This window comes from Neodiprion virginianus, chromosome 2 (assembly GCF_021901495.1).
Source record: "Neodiprion virginianus isolate iyNeoVirg1 chromosome 2, iyNeoVirg1.1, whole genome shotgun sequence".
NCBI lineage: Eukaryota > Metazoa > Arthropoda > Insecta > Hymenoptera > Diprionidae > Neodiprion > Neodiprion virginianus.
In genome coordinates this window covers 22,552,606-22,569,138 of record NC_060878.1, presented here as the reverse complement: position 1 = coordinate 22,569,138, position 16,533 = coordinate 22,552,606, and the positions used below count along the sequence as shown (strand labels likewise).

At 37.6% G+C, this 16,533-nt stretch overlaps 1 protein-coding gene across 4 annotated transcripts in view; it reads left to right on the top strand.

The window, feature by feature from the left end:
* The window catches only part of LOC124297456 (cholesterol transporter ABCA5-like), a 48,234-nt gene extending 32,059 nt beyond the window's left edge, over positions 1-16,175 (top strand). For 3 of the 4 annotated variants that reach the window (XM_046748521.1, XM_046748520.1, XM_046748518.1), the window contains 20 exons: positions 1,723-1,927; positions 2,138-2,210; positions 2,299-2,452; positions 2,536-2,722; positions 2,875-3,018; positions 3,095-3,245; positions 3,345-3,418; positions 3,487-3,939; positions 4,025-4,374; positions 4,447-4,853; positions 4,927-5,187; positions 5,273-5,540; positions 5,806-5,983; positions 6,952-7,288; positions 7,423-7,697; positions 7,934-8,077; positions 8,330-8,706; positions 10,725-10,932; positions 11,003-11,357; positions 12,885-16,175. In XM_046748521.1, the coding sequence (XP_046604477.1) occupies positions 1,723-1,927; positions 2,138-2,210; positions 2,299-2,452; positions 2,536-2,722; positions 2,875-3,018; positions 3,095-3,245; positions 3,345-3,418; positions 3,487-3,939; positions 4,025-4,374; positions 4,447-4,853; positions 4,927-5,187; positions 5,273-5,540; positions 5,806-5,983; positions 6,952-7,288; positions 7,423-7,697; positions 7,934-8,077; positions 8,330-8,706; positions 10,725-10,932; positions 11,003-11,357; positions 12,885-12,988 (4,705 nt within the window). In that variant the 3' untranslated portion in view covers positions 12,989-16,175. The remainder of the gene's footprint in view (positions 1-1,722; positions 1,928-2,137; positions 2,211-2,298; positions 2,453-2,535; positions 2,723-2,874; positions 3,019-3,094; positions 3,246-3,344; positions 3,419-3,486; positions 3,940-4,024; positions 4,375-4,446; positions 4,854-4,926; positions 5,188-5,272; positions 5,541-5,805; positions 5,984-6,951; positions 7,289-7,422; positions 7,698-7,933; positions 8,078-8,329; positions 8,707-10,724; positions 10,933-11,002; positions 11,358-12,884) is intronic. The other variant, XM_046748519.1, reaches the window with a different exon arrangement.
* Positions 16,176-16,533: the final 358 nt, after the last annotated feature.

Here is a 16,533-nt window from a genome sequence, read left to right as displayed (position 1 = left end):
GAATCCTAATTTGTCTTTCAAGGTGCAGATCTAATTCCACAGGAAAAAAAAATCTTTCGTCAAGTTTGTTATTCACTGACAATGACAAAATTTCGAACTGTTAAGAGATTTTTATCTCGAATAACAAAATTTCAAAGAATGTAAATCTTGAAAATTGCTAAGAGAGAGTGCGCACCTTGAAACCTGCATCTTTGCTGCAACATCAAGATTATTGCCGTACATAAACCCTGAGTCAAAGGAACAGAAATTGCTATTTCCGTTTGGCAAATTGTACACAGAACAGAAACTCGTAGCACAAGCATCACTATCATTACACGTAGAAGAGTTTGCGATTTTTTTAGTTACGAGAACATTTGAATACAGAAAAAACATTTTTATCTTTGCTACAAAATTCGTTTGTTTACATACGTTTAGTTGTGAAGTTCAAAAATTGAGAAAAAATAATTTTTTGACGACGAAAACTCGTAATAACCAGCTGAGATTTACAAGGTCTTCACACAAAGTGCACATTTCAAAGTAAAATTGAGTGAAAATAGTATCAGACTAATATAAAGCCTAAAATATACCTACCGGAATAATGAGATTTTTCTGCAAGAACAATATAAGTTAGTAGTTCAGTTACATTATTTCGGGAACTTGGTTAATACACAAGTTTAAAGCCATGATTAATCAATCAGTCATTTCTAAAGGGTCTTTCCTCATGACTAGCTGAAATCAGTATGAAATTCTCACTTGCAAATTTGATTAAATATTTTTCGACGATTTCATTTTATTATTTTGAATATTCCAAATGGCAATTGCGACTCTAAAATTCAAATACAGGCGGTTCTTTTTTGATTTTCTCTTCGGTGGTTTTCAAGCATTCGTTTACTTCAGTGTTTCACATATCTTCAAGTATAATAGTGGTATTTTAGTCGTATTAAAAAGTTGAATGTGAATTGTAATAAAATTTAATTTCTAAAGTGCTTGCAAGTAATGATAGAACAAGCTAAGAACGATAGTAAAAATCTCTTTATCTTGATAGTTATAAAAAGCGCCAAATGACATATTCGATCATGGAAGAAAAAGTACAATTTTAAAATATTTGTCGCATGTATGATACGTCAGATGAAGCTCAAAATTAGTGTAATATTTATGAGGCCAGCTTCGACAAAGGTTGAATACTATCGAACAATAAAACCTGAATTCAAGGCCTTACAAAGTTTCTGTAACAATTTATGCGACCGGCCCTTTTTCCGGGGTTTGAATCAACATCTAAAATCGTTAAACTTATTTACGACGTGCAATCGACCGGCGAGTAATTAACTATCTGTAATAACTCGCTAGTTACTTTTAAGATCACTATCAAGTAAAATCTGCCCCAGAATGGGAGCTGAAACGATCAGTTTCGTGATGATTTTATGCCTTCAATCAATGGTCCCGTGAAACCGTGTCGACTGTTCGATATCCGATGTTACGCAACACTTCTCTACTTGATTCTCGTCATTAAATTTACGACAAGAATTGTAACGCACTGAACCAATAATTCACATCCTATTTTATTTTCATATGAAAACTGGTAGCTCTAGGACGCGCTCTAGCTCGATCGAAATGTGTTCAAATCCCAAAGTAACGACGCGTCAATTGCCTCATTATTAATTTTTGTAAACCACAGAACCTAAACGAAATCGCAAAACTTTAGAAGAGCTATTTTGAATTTAATGTGAAACTGGTTTGTTTTAGATACGAGATACGAACAAATCCTTCGTATCAGTCGACACCCTCACCAACGGAAATGTATTCGTCACCTGTCACCTGTCGAAAGGACACCAGCCACTGGATGGGCGGAATCCTATCCATGGAAACTGGAGGCTCGTGCCCGGTCAAAAATTATTACGACTCCGGCTTTATAGCTGTACAACTGTTATTGGATGTAACGAAAATAAGAGTGAGGGTCGCAGAAACCTTTGTGTAGATTCGTAGTATTCACCCCACGATCTTTTCGATTGTCAGAAATATTTTTACCTTGAGATGTGACCACCTGACTTACATCACATTTTGTAAAATTTTCATTCTGAGTTTACATGATTCATCACTAATTGTACGTCAACGTACGTAGAATTGGTAATTGGTTAAGTAATTGAATCCGAAATTTCAGCTCAAGACAGAAAAGAATATCACAGTGCCTACAATCAAGCTAGAGATGTTTCCAAAAGAAGCATATACGGCGAGTGAGTCCATTTTTTTTCTAGCACTTGTCGTATTTTAGGTTCTTACTCGGTATCACGTGACCATTGACATTCGTTCACCCCATTTCAGATTGGATTCTCTACTTCAGAGTTGTAATCCCACTTTATATGGTCCTGGCACTATCGCAGTTCATTACTTATTTATTGATACTAATCGTCGGCGAGAAAGAAAACAAAATTAAAGAAGGAATGAAAATTATGGGTCTTAAGGATTCTGTGTTTTGGTAAGCTCCTTCGCGTCAAATCAGTACAAAAGCTTGGAGTTAATTGAATTTCGGGAAAAACGGATATTTCTTCTTTGTTCCAGGATGTCATGGTTCATTATATACGCTGTTTTTGTCCTGCTACTCTCCGCAGTTGCGGTAGTCCTCTTATTTACTCTCCAAATGTTTCAGCACACTCATTTTCTGCCCATATTTCTTCTGGTGGTGTTGTACAGTTTTTCAGTCATAATGTTTGGATTTATGATTACACCTTTCTTCGATAAATCACGGGTAAGTCGCGTGGCGATTTCGTTATTATTGCGTACTAACGCTGTCACATGTTCGCCCGGATACTTTCCACCTCTATTTAAATTTGTCTATAGCTTGTGAACTTCATCTTTACCCAAGCATCCAGCACAACATAAATTTCTTTAAATTTTCAGACTGCTGGTGTCTTGGGAAATTTCGCAGTGACTATTCTAAGCCTGATGTACTTTATTCAAGTTTTTGTGGATGATTCGAGTTCAATTGCATTCTGGGTGGCTTCCTTGATCAGCCCTTCGGGGGTTGCTCTGGCAATGGACAAGGTGAGTGATACGCTTTTGCAGGATTCCTTAATTCGAAACACATCTGTATCATCTCTAATCCTTGTCCTAACTTCAGGCCCTTGTCCTGGACTTGCAAGGCCAAGGTGTGAATTTCGACAATCTATGGTCAGGCCCAGGGATCCCCTTTGGTGGAAGTCTCATCATGATGACGTTGGACATTTTCCTGTACAGCCTGTTGGCCTATTATCTCGATTCGGTCGTTCCTAGTGCGTGAAGATTTTTATAAGACTAACCCATCCAAATCTACATACCTTTTATGTCCACAAACTTCTCCATTATTCACGGTTATTCCTTCATTCCCACAGGTGAATATGGCGTGAAACGATCGCCTTTCTTTTGTTTCACTCCTGGATTTTGGTGCAGAAGAAAAGTTCCACTGGTGAGTAAACGATAATTCACGGACGGCGAGACTGACTGCATAAACCGTTGTTTCTTTGATTGTCAAAGGTGCCATCGTCGAACGGGGAATCTAACTCTTTTATCCCCGGTGAAGAGACAAACCGGGATGTTGAGCCGGTTGTCCGTGAGATGAAGGGAAGAGAAGCCATCAGAATAGTCGACTTATACAAATCGTACCAAAAGTGTCGGAAGCCTGAAGTGAAGGCCGTTAATGGGATCAATCTCACTATTTACGAAGGCCAGATCACCGCGATCTTAGGCCACAACGGTGCAGGCAAGACGACGCTTTTCAACATTCTGACCGGTCTGACAGCGCCGTCCGGTGGTACAGCGTTGATCTTTGGCTATGACGTGAGGGATCACAACGACATGCAGATGATCCGAAGTATGACTGGTGTCTGCCCACAGCACGACATTCTCTTCGATCTCCTTACGCCAAGGGAACATCTGGAGTTTTTCGCAGCGGTTAGAGGAATACCGAGGACGATGATAGAGATGGAGGTAGGGGGGAAGTGGATCGAATGGCGGAATAGCGTTGGGTTCAAACTATGCGTGAATCAGTTTCAGACGAATTGTTGGTTTTCAGGTGAAAAAAACGTTGAAAGATATTGACCTGACTGAAAAGGCGGACGCGTTTGCAAAATACTTAAGTGGCGGGCAGAAGCGCAAGCTGTCTGTCGGGATCGCGATAATTGGTGACCCTAAGATAATCATTCTGGACGAACCCACAGCCGGCGTTGACCCATATTCAAGACGACAGATGTGGTCCTTTCTTCAATCCAGACGACACGGTAAAGTGATTCTTTTAACGACGCACTTTATGGACGAAGCGGACATCCTCGCGGATCGAAAGGCCGTTATTAGCAAAGGGAAACTTCGATGTTGCGGTAGTTCCCTTTTTCTCAAGAACAAGTTCGGCATTGGATACCACTTGACGTAAGTTTCCTACTTGGCATTTCTAGCGCTCCTTTCGAGGATGACGGTCATTTCAATTTCACTTAACTCCAGGCTGGTGCTGGAAGGCAATCCTCGGGAACACGCGATAACTCGACTTGTGTCTTCGCACGTATCGAAGGCCGAAAAAGCGAGGCGACACGGCCGTGAGCTTAGCTTCATTCTGCCTCATAATTCGGTCGAAAACTTTGCTCCATTATTTTCGGCAATCGAACAGGAAATCAAAACAAAAAACTACAGGCTTGGAATTAGCAGCTACGGCGTGTCGATGACAACACTTGAGGAGGTTTTCTTGCACTTGGAAAGGGACGAGGAAACTGAGTGTACGATGGACAATCTCTCGAAAAAAATGGTTAGAAATCGAGCTTTGAGCAGATCTTTGTCTTTGCAGTCGAAAAGTACTTCTTATCAGAGCTTGCAGAACGAAGGTGCAGCAGTTCAAGCTGACGGACAAATTAAAGGTGATCAGTCCTTATCTTTCCGCTCGTTCGAAAAGTTTCTCTGTGCAACCTCGTTACCCGCTATTTGTTTCAGCTGCTGGCGATGTGCCAGACGGAGTGCATAACGAGAAGAACCCAGTAGTTTTGGGACTGGGACTGGATCCCGTTAAAACCCGGCCTAACTTTTGCCAAATTCTCAAGGCAATGTTACGATTAAGGATATTAAGATTATTTAGAAACATTCAGCTACTTTATTTCACCATAGTTGCTCCCCTGGCTCTCGTTGCTCTTAGCCTATACATCAATAGCATTCAAACGGTGGACATCAGAATGCAGTCTCTGGACCTTAATCCTGGTAAGTTGGATTCTCTGATCCTGCTAGTCGATCGTCTCTACGATTACACGGATAATTGAAAATCTCTGCTAATTTTGTCCCTCAGATACTTATGGCAAAGAAACGAGAATTCTTTACACAAACAATACCGATAAGAATATTACCCCATTGATGAATTATATTATCAAAGATATCAAAGAGGTTGATGAATATGATGGCAGCTTTGTTGACCTACTACATGTAGCGCCTCGCATGGCAGCCTTCAACATCAATGATTACGATATTGCAAGTTTGAATTTGACGATGATGTACAACGATACAATGCAGCACTCTCTTCCTATTCTGGTCAACATCATTTCAAAGGCCATGTACAGGTAAGATAGTATTGGAAGATGTGGGGATATGAATTGTGGTCAAGACGGGAATTATCGAGGGAGGGAATAATTTTCTCAGATACAATATTTGACTCTCAATTTTTCGCAAATGTTTTTTCTTGTCATTTGAAGTAAGAACGACAATGAAGTCTTGATGAATCAATTCAATTAGGATTTGTCACAGAGACACAATAGCATTTAATTTCGCATTATTCTCAGTCAGTTTTGGTTATTATTCAAATTTAATTTAAATTGTGTATTAAAGATTATTAACAGGCGACACAGCAGACCCTCGGCCTATACAAGTCAAAACGCATCCGTTCCAGCAAACTTCTCAACCGCAAGAATTTAATATAGGAATCGGAAGTTCAGCACTCTTCATTGGAATGATATTCGTACTTATTCCCATAATACTCGCAGTAGATATGGTATATGATAGAGAGGTAAGCTGGAATTACAGGCTTTAGCTATAGAAAAGCAGTGTTGTGTAAGCTACAGTCTAAAAAAATATTTATTCCTATTTTCTCTTGTGTATGTTCAATATCTTCAAACGTACGTTTTACGTCACTTGTGATCGGCTTCCAATTCCACTATATCAACATCGTGTAGGAATATGATGTATTCTGTAACGTCACTTTTAGGAGTTTTAAGTATTTAAGTATGGGTTTTTTTTGTTGCCCTCCTGCTTATGCGCTTGATAAAGCAGCAACAATATGCAAGATGGTTATCTTTATGCTGTGGCAGTTATGTCTCGTAAAAGAACGAAATGTGGGATATGTTGAATGGTGTTTGAACATCTCTAGGGATCCTCAAGTAAGAGTTAGGCAATTCTGTGAACAGTTTTTTTTATTTTTTTTCTACTATTTCAACGATGCGGCGCTGAACATGTATAAATCATTTCGGGTTGATGATGAGAAACGTATTCGAAATAATGGAAAATGCAATAAATACCTACTTACTGGGTGAATTCATTTTTCTTATCCTCAAGCATAATTCGAGTATTATTACAAGTGTGTTGGATACTCGTCCGAATTGACTGTCGGAATTTCAATTTGACACGAAGAGTTTCATATACTCAATTTTGGTGATTCCGTTTGATAATTAAACGTTGCAGTGAAGTGAAAATCTGCTGATCAGCTGAATTTTCAAACTGGCTTGCTGCCCAACTGATTTGTGGTTCGTAAAATAATAGTGGCACTCGCCAAATTTTGTAGATAGGCTTCTTTTAGATAGCTATAGCTATTAGCTACACGTGTGTGGAATATTCTATGTATGTTTTTGGTGGTCAAAATAGCTGAGCATGCGCCCGTAACGAGAAGCTTGATTATAGCCACCAAAACGTATCTATCACAACACTGCTGATGTATAATAATGCAAATACGTTGAAAGAACGTGCTTTTTTCTTTTCTAGATAAAAGCTAAAAATCAACTTCGAGTGAACGGCTTATCGTTCTCCATGTATTTTTTGACTTACTTCATCGTATTGGCTGGACTTATGGCTGTGATCAGCCTGTGCATCCTTGGAATAATATTTATATTCAACGTTCCGTCCCTGCAAGAGCCACCCGCGCTCATAACGTTGGCAGTCTTGCTAATGCTCTATTGTCCCTCGTCCATTCTTTTCTCGTCATGTCTTAGCTACATCTTTGACAAGATGGATTCGGCGCAAAGTATTCTGCCGAACATAGTGACGATCGTTGGGATGGTCCCCTTTCTTCTGGTCATGGGACTCGACATGTTGGGCTTAGGTAAATGTAAACTTTATCTGCGATAAACTTTAAAGCTGCTAGAGACTCTTGTATTCGTTGCCATTCTTCATTCCGTTTCACGTATAATAACCCCACACTTGTTGTAACCTTTTGGATAACTCCTGTTAACAAAGGTGGAACTGCGGCCTTTGCTCTTCATGTGGTCCTTTCGCTACTGAACACGATGTACGTCCCATATGCGGCCGTCTACTACGTAGACCGCGTCCACTTAATGTGCTCAATAAACGCGGCATGTCATCACTTGACCATGTCGGACTACCTTACTACAGAAATCATATTAATGGCTGTCGGTGTCATACTGCACATTCCGATTTGGTTCATCATTCTCGTCATGTTGGACATCAAGAAAACCGGCGGGAACATTAGTGACGCCCTGAAGTACTTCCTGGTAAGTTTGCGTGTTGAATTACTCACGTCAGCTTAACAATTGCAAAAACTCATGGTGACAGAAACTTACTTTCAAAAATAAATGTGATATTTTCTCTTCATTGAACCTGCTGGTATGTCATTTGGAATATCGAATACTTCCAGCTGTATAACCCTATCAGGGTAAATGTATCCTTGTGATTTCAATCTTAAATCGTTCGCACTGAAACATAAATCTATGCATGAATGTTTCTCTAGCGCAACGGAGGATCGATAGGGGAAGAAATAATGGAGAACTCGGACGTTGGCGAACACGAAGATGGCGACGTGAAGGCTGAGAGGCAAAGAGTATTCAATTTGATGGCCGCTTCCGTTCAAGAACCACCAGTTGTGATGGTCCAGGTAAGTGAGTCACGAGCAATAACCAAGCAAGACCATGCCAAGTTAAAGAGAGACGGATCCGCACTTTTAATTCTCTGATACTGAGTTCCAAGATTAAAATTGCGAAATTAGTTTGCGTTAGTTGACTATAATCGTTGGTCAACGGTTATACCTTAATCACCACAGTATAGCTGACCGTTTCGCACCAAATTCATGAGACATTGACTGGCAAAATTCACTAGGGCTTATTACTTTCTTGTACTCCATTATCAGAACTTGCGCAAGGAGTATCGAAATCGAGAAATTACGCCGTGTAGCTGCTGCACGAAACGGGACGACGAACCCGCGCCGAAGCGAAAAGTCGCTGTGCGAAATCTTTCGCTTGCCGTCGAACCGGGCGAGGTATTTGGTCTCTTGGGACACAACGGCGCTGGAAAAACTACCACGATGAAGATCATAATTGCCGAGGAGGCTGCGACTCGGGGGCGAGTCCAAATTGGAGGTAATAACATAACGTCCCAAATAACCGAGGCCTTTCGACAAATGGGCTACTGCCCGCAGCACGACGCTCAGTGGAAGAACATTACTGTTAGAGAACATCTCGAGTGTTACGCTGCCATACGAGGTGTGCCCCCGAGTGAAATTGGCAGGTGAGAAACTTTATCAATATTTTTTTAAACAACCAAAGTTTCACCAAGTTTCAGTAATGAGAATGAAACACTATAAGAATTTAGTCACAAATCAAATCAATAGAACGAAAAGACCCGTTGCAGATAATTAGGTAACACCGTCGCCGATCAATCTAAAATTTCCGTAATGTTGATAGTAATTTTCTATCCTGACTCATGAGTTATAGCGTTATGTTTCGGCGAAACTGCAGGTATCGAAATTGACGTAATTTTGAACGACATTGTTTCGAGTTTATTAAAATATCTCATATAAATGCCATGCCACATTACATGAATAATGATTAACGGAGCTGTTCACTCATTATCTGATACACGGTATAACGTTATATGTCGACGTTAGACGATTAGACTTTGTTTCTTTAACTCCGAACTTTTTTTACTTTTTCATTTGTAATTGCTAGTCAAATCAATCTCTCAAAGAGGTATATTGCATCACGAGCTGGAAGGTGCTTCATTGTTTTGGAATGCTACTTCCCGAAGTATATGCAAGAATCGGTATCTGAACGTGTTACTGTCGCACTGCCACTCGTGTATACAAATCAGTTGGGCTGCAAACGGCTTTTTTATTTTCCATGTTGCTACTTGACAAGTTGAATGTTTGTGCAATACAATCTTTCGAGTTAATAATAATTAAATGATAGTTTAAAGAAATATAAAAAAATTGGTATGACGCCTACTGTAAACCGAATCAAAGTTGTGGGTCCAATCCAATCGATATAGTTGCTAGGCCCCCTCGTGCAGGCGTTTGGCATGAACATATTGTGAATGAATACAAGTCGAAAACATACAAGAACCATTAAAGAAATACTTAAACGTTACTTACAGTGATCAACTTTACATCTTGCTTGAAAATTAATTTTTTTACTGAATCGATATTCAAGATGGACGATTTTACTCTGTGCTAGGTGGATTTATTTGTTAGATAGGCAGTGAGATTTGAATGTGTCCATGAATTAGACAATTGGTAGTAAAGACGGCTGAAATTTTTCGGCCATATGAATCTACTTACTAGAATTTGTGTTCTCCAGTCATATTTTTACTTTCAATTCCATCACTTTCAAGTACTCAAGTACGTTATCAATGAAATTAGAAACGTATTACTATGTTCGAGAATAATACACCAATTCAGTAAATTTCTTTAATGTGTTAATTCGTACAAAGGTCTCATATGGAATTGTTTGACATAAAACTAGTACTGCAATAGCTACGACTCTTGGTACAGCACTCGCTCGACACGCACCGCCCATGCACATCTTCCACTATGTATTTTACAATTCCCCATAATGCGTTTGGGAGCTCCCATAAATTACGTAACGCACTCTAGGGGGGAAAAGAGTCAAGGGATTCATTAGGCTTTGGTATATGGGGGGGGGGGGACTTGATATCGTGGTTGCGTAACGATATTTTTTCGTTGAACAGTACATTTTATCTCTTATTAATAATTAGCTTTAGATTTTTTCGAAAAAGGGGGTCATTAATGGAAAATGTTACATCACATTGTGGTAAGGGAAGAGACGCTTTGTTACAAACTGTTATACAGGGGAGGGAGGGGTACAAAAATTCAAATTTTTCTCGATACGTAATTTATAGAAGCTCCCTTTCGATGGAACGACCCGGTATGTCCTTACATTTCTATGCAGTATTTTCTGTAATCAGCATGGCTGATTTCGGATATTCAGTGAAGTTAGATTCGGTTCGATCGAGGGGTCGCATCATTTAAATACCTTCGAAAAAAGTTTTTCAGGGAATTTTTTTATTTTTCAACCCACGTGGTGTTCATAGCTGATTATTTTTTTTTTTCATAAGGTCCGTTACGGAACCCACAGTTCAGAACCAATTTCTAATAGCAGTATTCCGGATGATCATGTTTATCATCAGACATATCATCGAGTGATTGATTTCCGCGCGACGCTTGAGGCCCGTCGAAAAACAATGCAGTCCAAACCTTAAATAATTTACACTTCCGTTATCTCCGATAGGATCGTCGACCTGTACTTGTCAGGTCTTCAAATTCACGAGCACGCTGATAAACAATCGCAAGAGTGCTCAGGGGGTACCAGAAGGAAATTGAGCTTCGCCATGGCAATGGTTGGAGGTCCGAAAGTCGTGCTTATGGACGAGCCCAGCACCGGGATGGATCCCCGCTCGAAGAGGTTTCTCTGGGACACAATCCTCGCCAGCTTCCAGGTAGGTAGATGAGTGAAGTTCGCTACGTTAACTGTCCAAAGGTACACGAAGCGTACAACAGGATATGTGGGTTTCGGTTGCACAGGGGGGCAGGGGGGCGATCCTCACCACCCACTCGATGGAGGAGGCCGACGCCCTGTGCTCCAGAGTGGGTATCATGGTCAAGGGCGAGCTGAGGTGCATAGGCTCCACCCAGCACCTCAAGAATCTGTACGGAGCCGGGTACACCCTGGAAATGAAATTGTTGGGGGGCGATTGCACCCCAACGACACCATCCGGGGACCGGATATCTGGACTGAAGGAATTTGTCGCAGGTCTTTTCCCAGACGCCACTCTCGAGGAAAGTTTTGCCGACAGGCTGGTGTTTGGTGTTCCGCAGCATGCGGTGCAGTCGCTGGCTGAATGCTTCACGCAGCTTGAAAAGGGTGAGGAAATGCAAGAACGAAACTTAAGAAATTACGGTTAATAATAGGACTCAATTAATTATAAGTGGTCAGGAGAAGAATGCAGAAAGAACAGAAAATGGCAAAGTGAAAATATGGAATTTTCAAGAACGCGAAAGTATGTTTCATATAATTTCGAAACGTAGAAAATCAATGTATACCTAGAAAAATCTAAATATATAAACTTCTACGTATAGAATAAGCCAAAACACATAGAATTGTCGTAATTCTGATGATTATATATTTTGTTTTTCTATAATTTAACTTTCTGAGTTTTGACTTGTCGACATTTCAAATTTGTACAATTTGAAACTCCCTAAAGTAGATTTTTGGATTTAAACATTTTTTATTACTGCGATCTTTCTCTCTTCTGATCTTTCTGCACTTTCACCCTCGCCCTCAATTAAGAGATGTGAAGTCAGAAATAGTACCGATATCGTCACTGGCTTCTGCGATTACTCATCTCAGTGAAAATTCTCGAAGTAAATTAAAATTATTACGACTCAAAGGGTGAAAATATTGAACACACGAAAAAAATTACCTTCAAAGTAATATTCACAATTAATGTAAAATTCACAAATATTCACGCTCCATTATCGAGAAAATATTTTAAATAATGTTCGTGTAAAGTTACGAGTTAATCGAACTAATAATTTTTACGCTGCACCAAAAATCCTAGTTTGAGTAAAAAAAAAAAATCAGGAACCCTACCATTATCTCAAGAAATTGGAGCGCCTAGGTTTGAAATCCGATGACTTGATGAAAAGAATGCGAAATATTCCAGTGAAACTGTATGAAAAAGAATACGTACTGCATTTAAGCAGCCTTTATTGTTTCATGAAATTTGGAATCAAAGTAGACGGCTATAATATCAAAAACTGTAGTTTTAGCTTAATTTTTGCCCATAACTCATCTTAAACACGTTACAATTCGTCTAGTATGCATGTTTCAAATAACAACTACTTTAACATGTTGGAAGAATGGAAGTAATTCTCAGATAATCTTTGAGATTTCTTGATACGTGCGTCCATATTGAGGAAATTAAAATACATGGAAATTTATAACAATTATTGCAGACCAAGGAGCGATTTCGTTCTGGTTACTGTATCTATTATCTATTATCCAGCAGCCGGTCTTACTTGTTTTGTGGCTAATCAGTATAACAGAAAAGCCAATCCAAAAATGGTAGCTTCTTCAAATTTCACTCGTCAATTCATGTACTGTACTTTACAGTTGCGCTGGTAGCCGAAAAATCGTCGGGATAGTTGACTATAACCATATGGTATCTCATATGATACCATCGATGGAAATTCCTTTAAAAAATTTGTTAAAAATGCATAAACTTGAATTATCAATCACAGGGCTTGACTGATTGTACATACTCGTATATTAGCTGGCCTAATTTTGTAGGAAACTAGCATTTCTTGTATCAGTTTTCTGTCTCTAGAAACCCTCTAAATTCAGAATTACTCAATTTAATTAACGACTTGAGTTCTGGTTGAATTTCAGCAAAAATGGAATTGGACATCGAAGAATACAGCTTCAGTCAGACGACCCTCGAGCAAGTGTTTCTTAAATTTTCTCACTATGATGAAGTGAACGGGGGCGAATAATGATGCGAGTGAAACATTAATATTTTGAGTGAAAATAATCAAAGGGAACTGATCGAGTCGCCGACGACGTATATAGTGACACAATAACGTCGATCTAGATTGACAAGAAAATTAAACGAAAAGAGCCCGGGACCATAGAGGGTGAATAGTGTTCGAAAATGTATAAAATGAGCAAATAATAATAATAATTTATCTGTACAGATAATAATAGCAGTCATAATGATAGTAACGTTAACTATTATTATTACTATTATTATTGATTGTTATTAGGGAGAATTATCTAGTTTATCAATATTATTATATATACAGATCCGTACGTCGGTAGTAACATTGCACTGTCACAAAACTAGTACTACTCGTACTATTAAATACTTAGATGATAGATGAACAAATTATTTTACGTAAATTATGAAACCGAAACATATTGAAGTCGTTTATGTTCGTTGCAAGTTGTAACGATCGTCGTCATTTACATGTGTATTTTTTATTTTATTTTTTTTTCTATATATAAACGGTAAATGTTGTAAATTTTACTTATAGAAAAAAAAAAACAAAACAACAACAGAAACAACTAACAGTTATACCGTAGTACGATTATGTAAATAGCTACAAAATACATATACAGTTACATACAGTGTTATCAAAGTAAAAACAGAAGTTTCACTTGAGTTCACTTATAAAACTTTGGACTAACGAGTATAACTGTAAACTCTGAAGCTTCGACTGTAACTGACATTTTGACCGTGGTAAGTGAAAATGTTATATAGTATGTACGACTGACGAAAGTAGCAGAAATTTTTCTTCTAGTTTATATAAAAATACAAAAGCTTAGTTGTTAAGCTACTCTATTGCATCCTGAATGTACACGCTGATTTTACTGTGTAACTTTTAATCGTTTTGTTTTCTTTCTGCGTATTGCACAGGAATTATTCACTATTGATGGCATGTTTACTTAGAATACCGGGGATATTATACTAGTTGTTGTTTTATTTTTGTCTCCAAAAGTTTTTATCTTATTATTATCATCACAACGAAGGTTAGAATATTGTATTATTACAAGCATTCCATAGTATAATGACCGCACGTCGACAAAATTTTTGATTCATCATTAGCGACTTACGTTGAAAATAATAATTCATCGCCGGTGATGTTGATAGATGTAATTCACTTTATGGCTTTTAGTAAGGATTTAGAGCGATAATGTTAGAATCGATGCATGAAATAATCTGAGGGGTGTCATAGTCCTGTTTTTGTGTGCGTGCGCGTATGTTGTTGGTGACAGGCGATTGGGTTACGTATACATACAAATATTTATAGACGTACTCTTATACATATTATATGTATAACGTTGCGATGATTGAATCACCGCTCGATTTGTAGATATAACAATGCTTTTTATATTCTATAAATTGTAACACGTAATTTATAACCTTTAAACGGTCGATTGCGAATTTTTTTCTAATGTTTGGGAAACATAATTCAGTGAAGCCCAAATTAGAAAAGAAATCATATTTTTCAGTGACATATCTTGATGTTACAAATTATTGGAAGCTGTATTTCGCACTGGCCGCGACTGGGTTAAAATGTTCATTTTTGATGAAATTTTGAACGAAATGAATTATTTAATATCTTAAATTACTATAAAAACTCTTGAGATGCTATAAAGCTTTATGTTATATGTATTGCAAATACAGGTTAACTTCAATTATACAAATTATGCCGTAGGCATTGTTATCGAATAGGCATATTTTATTTCAATTTTTATTGAAAAATGTTTAGAATTAAATTAAGGAGAAGTGAATTTGTTATTTCTGCCTAATTAGAGATGTTAAAAGAATGTCCCATTATTATTGTATAATGTATCGTCTGCCTCAGAAACGAGGCGACGTTTTGTCAAAGTGATAAGTTGAAGTTAGGTAATCGTGTAGTAAAATGATAATGATGCGAGAACGTTAATTCCGGGAAAAAGAATTTCACGGCGGAACTGCTGACAGACGTGCACATACAAGAGTGACGGAGATTTTCTGGACGAAATTTTTCATAATGGAATCAATTGAAAATTGTCAAATAGACAAGTTTTGTAAATATAATACTCTATGCAAAAATCGGACATATATAGATTTTTAGGGATTATATACATATACAGATGTAAGTCTCTTCAATGAATGACGTAACGTTAGTCAATTATGGAATTATTAAACTGCAAAAAATTTCATGATATTATACATATATATGAGGTATTCCATGCCAACTGAGGGAACATTTTCCCTGACCCCCGTCAATTTGCTTCATTGTTTTTTATATGATTCTACAACCTGAAAAAAGCACTCACCATTTTTTTCAGATTTTTCGTCCCAACCATTCTTTTTAAAAAAATGTTACAAACCGTTTTATGGTCCTAAAAAAAACGCCATTTTTTATATTTTTACAAAAATTAACATAATTTCTAGGTCCTAAAACAAAGATTTTGAGCCATAGTTCAGAGTGGAGAATTGATTTTATGTATTTTTTAAATATTTTTTTAGAGGAATAATTTTTCTTATTTTGTACGTATACAAAACATATGTTATGTTTGTAACATTTTTTAAAAAAGAATGGTTGGGACGAAAAATCTGACAAAAAAAAATGGTAAGTGCTTTTTTTAGGTTGTAGAATCATATAAAAAATAATGAAGCAAATTAGTGGGGGTCAGGGAAAATGTCCTTTCAGTTGGCATGGAATACCTCATATGTATACATATAATACATATAAAATTTTTTAAGCAGTCATTACCGAAACAGCGGAGAACATAGCAATCGCGTAAGGTATTTGAAATTTGAATTCTAGTAGCATTTTGTGCTCGAAAAAAAATTCAATTTTCTTTTTTTATTACATGTTTGTAATTTGGATGAATTTAACTGCAATTCAATTAAAGTATACCAGGGTTTTAATGCTTTCGTTATTGTAGGTTGGTTTTTATACTTATTTTATATCACGCAACGAATAAATATATCGATGTTTTCCTGTGTTTTTGTGTTTCATCTTGCTATAATTTGCGTCGGCAGTACGATATAGAACAGGCAATTGTAAAATTACATAAATTACACTTATTAGAAATAGGTGTCGTGAAATTGATATACGATAATATATTACTTTCATTTCTGTAACAATAATAAACTGAATATAATAAATGATTTTATCAATGCTTTTTCAGTAGTAAAAGTTAGTAAAAATATTCCTAAATGATGATGCCCCCAATCATGGGTCACTTCACGCACGTCATATGCCACTTATACAATATGATACATGAGAAGTGAGTCTAATCGGAGACGAGTTTAAAACATCCACGGAGCCTGTTTATTACATCCCCGCGTTAACATAACTAGATCATACATTTTCATCAACAGAAATAATAAAATCAATATAGACGCATACAAGAAGATGAGGATACAAGGGTCCGGTATGTATGTACATCATATGCAACAACAATCAATCAACAAGAGGTAAAACTCTAGGCGGCGTTGCTTTTAATTAGACAGCAACCGGCCGCGGCGAGGCGCTTTCAG